A 6,610-nucleotide genomic window follows, 5' to 3' on the forward strand; every position below is an offset into this window, starting at 1 on the left:
CCTTGACGTACTCCATTTCCTATTTGGAACCAGTCTGTTGTTCCATGTCCAGTTCTAACTGTTGCTTCCTGACCTGCATACAGGTTTCTCAAGAGGCAGGTCAGGTGGTCTGATATGCCCATCTCTTTCAGAATTTTCCACAGTTTATTGTGATCCACACAGTCAAAGGCTTTGGCATAGTCAATAAAGCAGAAATAGATGTTTTTCTGGAGCTCTTTTGCTTTTTTGATAATCCAACAGATGTTGGATCTGCCTTTTTAAAATCAGCTTGAACTGATTTAAATCTGGAAGTTCAAGGTTCATGTATTGTTGAAGCCTGGCTTGGAGAATTGTGAGCATTAGTTTACTAGTGTGTGAGATGAGTGCAATTGTGCAGTAGTTTGAGTATTCTTTGGCATTGTCTTTCTTTGGGATTGAAATGAAAACTGACCTTTTCCAGTTCAATAGCCACTGCTGAGTTTTCCAGATTTGCTGTCATATCAAGTGTAGCACTTTCATAGCATCATCTTTTAGGATTTGAAATAGCTCAACTGGAATTCCATCACCTCCACTAGCTTTGTAGTGATGCTTCCTAAGGCCCACCTGACTTCACATTTCAGGATGTCTGGCTCTAGGTGAATGGTCACACCATCGTGATTTTCTGGGTCCTGAAGTTCTTTTTTGTCTACCTACGTTTTAATCACTTCCGCTACATTAAACCAAAGTGGATGGGGCATTTCTATGCAGCTCACAACAGACCACCATTTTGTTCATGTGTTAGTCACCACAAACTATTTGAGACTTTCTTACCTCATCCAGTTGCAACATTTAATGGAGAATATCTGCTTAATGAGCCCATATCAGTAAATTACGCCTGATCAAATTTGGTGATTTTTCTACCACTATCCAATTCCATATACATTCCCTGAATTTATAGCACAAAGGTTTAGAGCCTTTCTTTACTTCCCTCCAGCTGCAACATGAAGTGCAAAATCTCTGCTTGGTAAGCACATCTCAGTCAGTAATCAGGTCTAATCAAAATCTTTTGTTTCTTTTCTTTTTCCCTATAATTGTCCCATATTGGTAATATCCATTCCCATATCTATTGCTTGGATTTCTGTCTGTATAAATTAGAAAACTCAGGTAGCTCTTCTGGAGTGTAGCTCCGCTCCTCCAGCGTCCCTGTCTGTACCTTGCTTCCAGGTGTCTGCTGACGCTTGAGACAAGTTAAAGAATCAGAAGCAATGAGGGGAGTTGAAGTGGTCCTCTGGAGAATCATGGTCTTTCATGGCAACTGCTGCCGGGGAGGCCGTTACAGTTTCTTCAGCCAATAAAGGGTTAATTCTACATGCAGGATGCATAGTCTTGTCTTCTGGGGTTGGAGAGACCTCTTCACTGGGAAAGAACACTCACCTTAAGTCCTTCTTCTCAATTTCCCCAAACCTCTGGTGATCTAAGCTGGAATCTGGATTTCATTCATGACTCTTTTCATACCTTCATCCTATATTAAGTTCTTTTTGTTGTTGTTGTTGTTTATAATTCCTAAATATTGCTTGAGCTCTTCTCTATCTCTTGGATTTTGTTTGGGCTCCCCATAATGAAGATCCTGAGATGAAAGCAATTTACAAGAGAGAGACTGAATGAGGTGGCCTGTGGTAGGGGTAAACAAAGGATATGCTTTCAGTTAGAGTTTAGCTTTAGCCTAGAGCCGTGGAGCCCTGGAATGTATATTGTCCTGCAGTATTGGTTCCACCATCCATCAAGGGGACCAGCCTTTTCAGTGCTGCTCCAGTCGTTCATGGTGTACTCGTGGTCCTTGGATGGTGGGCATAATCTCCAGTGAGTCATTTCCAATTCTCTCTCTTGCAGCTGTCCAGAAAGAATGGGGCTGCGAGCTTTTAGCAGCCCATGCAAACAGCAGCCGTGTTCCAGGTGCATCTGTGCAGCGAATGAGGTTTGACCAGATGCAGAGGGTCTACAATATTCTTCACCATCACTGGCACCACCAGAAGTCACACCTCCATCGTTTCACATCCAAATCATTACAGTAGCCTCCCTACCATTCTGCTACTTGTACCCTTCAATTTACTTTCTCTACTACAGCCAAACACTTTCTCTGGTGGTTCAGATGGCAAAGAATCTGTCTGCAATGCAGGAGACTCAGGTTTGATCTGTGGGCTGGGAAGATGCCCTGGAGAAGGGGATGGATACCCACTCCAGTATTCTTGCCTGGAGAATCCCCATGGACAGAGGAGCCTGGAGGGCTAGAGTCCATGGGGTCACAGAGAGTCAGACATGACCGAGTGACTCAGCACAGGACACAGACTGAGTTTTAAGCCTTAGCACGAGGACGAGGCCCTCCCCAGTCTTTCCTGTTCCTTCCACACCAGCTTCGGTTCAGTTCAGTCGCTCAGTCAAGTCCAACTCTTCACAGAGTCGGATACTCCAGCTCCTTATCTTGCTATTTACCCTTTGGAAGTTAAGTGTCTGGCATTCTTCCTGGAATGCGGTGCATATTCAGTAAAGCGTTGTTGAATAAAAAGTTTAGCAACCACAGCTATGTGACATTTATGAGGAGTCTGTGTACACATTTCGCCTTCTGGACTTTGTTACATGTTTCCTCTCCTAAAACATTCTAGAACCATCTGAGGTCTATTCGTGCCGTTGACCCTTTGAGCCCCATTTCTGATGTCTCTTCACCTTGGGGTGTTTTCTGAGCCCCCAGGTCTATGTTGTGTCCCTCAAAAGTGCTGTCAGAGTAAGTACCCTTGTTTCCACTCTCTTACCGTTTATAACACTGTGTTGTGATTTTTTCTCTCTTCTAGGAGTCTATGGATCTAAGCTCTGTGAAGACATCATTCAGGTTTTTCTTTATTCACTGCTGAAGCCCCAGCAACTGTCACTATCTGATACATTCCTTGGGCTGAAAAAAAATATTTGTTGTTTAATGAATGTAGGTTGGGTGAAATGAATGGAATGTATTTATGCTGGGGTTGTTTTTTGTGTAAATGGAGCTACAAATTAAATACAAACCAAAAAACACACTGTTTTATAATGAAATGTTACCTAAAAGGAAATACATAAACCTTTTTAAATTTTTAAATCAAAATATAAAAACCAATCAATATAAAATAATCGATACAAAAATAATAAATATTGAAAAATATTGACAGAGAAATCTAGGAAAAAACAGGATGATGATATCATGCTTAGGACTGGGAAGACTATCAACGTAAATTGTGTGTTCAAAAGATAACGGGTTTGTTTTCAATTTCTTCCTTGTTCCTAGTTTACGCAGGAATAAAACCAAATCTTTGTTTTCAAAAGACATATACCTAGATTACTTCTCTGAATCTGAAACAGATAAAGGTAGAAAAAATTTCCTAGTCTGCAATACTACGTTTTGCCTATTTTATTGAATTTATTCATCTTCCCTTATACTTACGTATATTCATCTAGCATTTACCATAAATCAGACATTGGGCCTTGAAGATAATATTATTGACAAGTAGGTAAATATTTTACAGAGTATGACTTAATTTGTTTAATAATTGAAATTCCTGTCTGATATTAGACTATTCTTTTACTTGGATCTTCACTCTTTTTGATGGGTTATCAGGATAAGATTGTGACATGAGCAATACAAAATGATGCTTAATGCAATAAGAAAATTTGGAATATTGTGCAACATTCCTTAAATTCCCCTTAGAGTTTAAATGTTTCATTGCTTATCATATATTAATGCATATATATGGAATCTAGAGAAGAGGCAAAGATGAACCTATGTGTAAGGTAGGACTAGAGGTGCAGATGTTGAGAACTGATTTGTGGACACAGTGGAGGAAAGAGGGGCTGGGTGAGCTGAGAGAAGAGCACTGAAAATACCATGTGTCAAACAGAGGGAAGCTGCTATAAGCACAGGGGGCTCAGCTTGGCGCTCCGTGATGACCTAGAGGGGAGTTACATACCACGGTGTCACATACCACATACCATAGATACACACATGTACATATGTGGGCAGAGGATCCCTGTGGGCTACAGCCCATAGGGTCCCAAACAGTCAGACACGACTAATGTGACTTAGCGCACACCATATATACAATCTCAGCACAGTCCCTGTCTCAATAAATGGTAAGTAGTATCACTATGTTTTTCCAGTAGTCATGTGCAGATGTGAGATTTGCACCATAAAGAAGTCTGAACACTGAAGAATTGATGCTTTTGAACTGTGGTGCTGTAGAAGACTCTTGAGAGTACCTAAGACTGCAAGGAGATCAAACCAGTCTTTCCTCAAGGAAATCAGCCCTGAATATACATTGGAAGGACTAATGCTGAAGCTTCAGCTTCAATAGTTTGGCCACTTGATACAAAGAGCTGACTCATTGGAAAAGATCCTCATGCTGAGAAAGATTGAAGGCAAAAGGAGAAGGGGGAGGCAGATGAGATTGTGGGATAGCATCACCAACTCAACAGACATGAGTCTGAGCAAACTCTGAGAGAGAGTGGAGGACAGAAGAGGCTGGGGTGCTGCAGTCCATGGGGTCACAAAGAGTCAGAAATGATTTAGCAACTGAACAACATGATTATGTAACCTTTGTATCATTGTCTGACAGCATATCTCCACAGTTAAGAACATGGTCTGAGACAGCAGCTAAAAATATGGTTCTTCAATATTACTCTGTTGGAACCTTCCCATTCTATTTGCTTAATCGCCTATAAAATGAGGATAATAGCAATGCCTACTTCTTTGGATAGTTACAGAGATTACTGCTCAATATCACTGTGTTTATTTTTTATTAGAATGAATTTATTAAAGCATATAGATAGATAAAGCTAGAAATACTAAGCCTCGACTTGGTAAAATGCTCCAAACATGAAAAAGTAGTCTCCTACCAGTTTGTCTCACTTTTCATGCACCATTTCTTCTCCCCATTGCAGAATCTATGATTTATAGCTATTTTTTCTCCCTTTATTCCAAAGGTCTTCTTTGCTGAAAGCATCAACAATGTCTTTCTGAACTTTGCACCATGAGAATCAATGCTGGTCTCCTCTTATTTATCACCTGAAATAGCTTGTCTATTACACAAATTCCTAATGGCATTTTTCATTTGGGCATTTCTCAAAGTATAGATGAAGGGATTTAACATGGGAGTTATCATAGTGTAGAATACAGCCACTGCTTTATCAATTGGTAAAGTAACTGGTGGTCTCAGATATTCAAACATACAGGGCACAAGGAGCATGGTGACAACTGTGATGTGGGAGACACACGTGGAGAGGGCCTTGTGCCTCGCCTCCAAACTGTGGTTCCTTAGGGAGCGCAGAATGACCACATAGGAGCCCATCAGGAGGGTGAAGTTTATAAGGCAGATGAGACCACTGTTGGCAGCAACAAATAATCCTAGAGTGTGAGTATCAGTGCAGGCAAGATTTAGCAAAGGGTTCAGATCACACAAAAAGTGATCGATGACATTAGGGCCACAGAAGGGTAATCTGAAGATGAAAAAGATCTGTATGATTCCATGAAGAAAGCCTCCCACCCATGCCACCCCAATTAGCAGCCAACACACCCACCAGTTCATGATGCTTGCATAGTGCAAGGGCTTGCAGATGGCCACATAGCGGTCATAGGCCATCACAGTGAGCAGGATGGCCCCAGCACTTCCCAAGAAATGTTCCCCAAAGATTTGGGTCATGCATCCATTGAACAGGATGGTCTTCCTTTCACGGAGGGAATCGACAATCAGTTTAGGGGTATTCACAGAGGAGTAGCAAGCATCAATAAAGGAGAGATAGGCCAGAAAAAAGTACATGGGAGAACTCCGTAATGGACTGACTATGATGGTGACCATGATGAACATATTTCCTACCACAGAGATGATGTAGATGACCAAAAACACAACAAATATGACCTTCTGCAACTTTGGATTCTGCGTGAGCCCCAAGAGAACAAACTCTGTCACGTTGTTTCTATTCTCCATGTATTTTGTATTATGGTTCATTATGTTACCTGAAAAAAAAAAAAGAAGTTCCTTTTCATCACCTCAACCTTGAGTTCACTAAGCTTCTCCATGTAATAAAAAATAAATGCCCAGATTCTATGGAGTTCTGAATTTTTGAATTCTTTTTTGGATATAGGAAAAATGTTTCTGATCTCTTAAAGATGGCTCACATCCTCCCCTGGAGAGAGATAATGCTTAGAGGTTAGAGACATGAGGGGCTCTGTGAACACACAGGCGGGAGACTTTCTGTGCACATATACTCATGTGAGATGACTCAAGCTTAATATGAAGCAATATATCTCACATATAGAGGCAGACAAACCTGAGATGAAAGGTAGAAAATGGATGTAAAGGCTATGGATGCAAAACAAAGGGAGTTTCCCCTTATTCTTAGGAAATGAGAAAACATGCAAGTTAAATGAAAATGTGAGAGGAAGGATGAGGAGGGATGTGTGAGAGAGAGGGTGTGTTGGATTTAATTCCAAAAACAATCTTTTTCTGAATTCTATGGAGTGGGATGAGGTTTAGTAAGGGGATGGAAAACAGAAAAACATGAGTAGCAGGCTCTTTATAAATAGTTCACATAAGTGTAACAGAGCATTGGAAACGGGAAAGGAACGAAAAGGTAA

The 6,610-nt window shown here is 40.8% G+C and overlaps 1 protein-coding gene across 1 annotated transcript; it reads right to left on the minus strand.

Moving 5' to 3' along the window:
• Positions 1 to 5,030: 5,030 nt before the first annotated feature.
• On the minus strand, positions 5,031 to 5,981 carry LOC122675791 (olfactory receptor 4C46-like). Its single transcript, XM_043874924.1, has one exon. It carries the CDS (start codon positions 5,979 to 5,981, stop codon positions 5,031 to 5,033), a length of 951 nt encoding a protein of 316 aa, XP_043730859.1.
• Positions 5,982 to 6,610: the final 629 nt, after the last annotated feature.

The sequence above is a fragment of the Cervus elaphus genome, chromosome 1 (assembly GCF_910594005.1).
Source record: "Cervus elaphus chromosome 1, mCerEla1.1, whole genome shotgun sequence".
Lineage (NCBI taxonomy): Eukaryota > Metazoa > Chordata > Mammalia > Artiodactyla > Cervidae > Cervus > Cervus elaphus.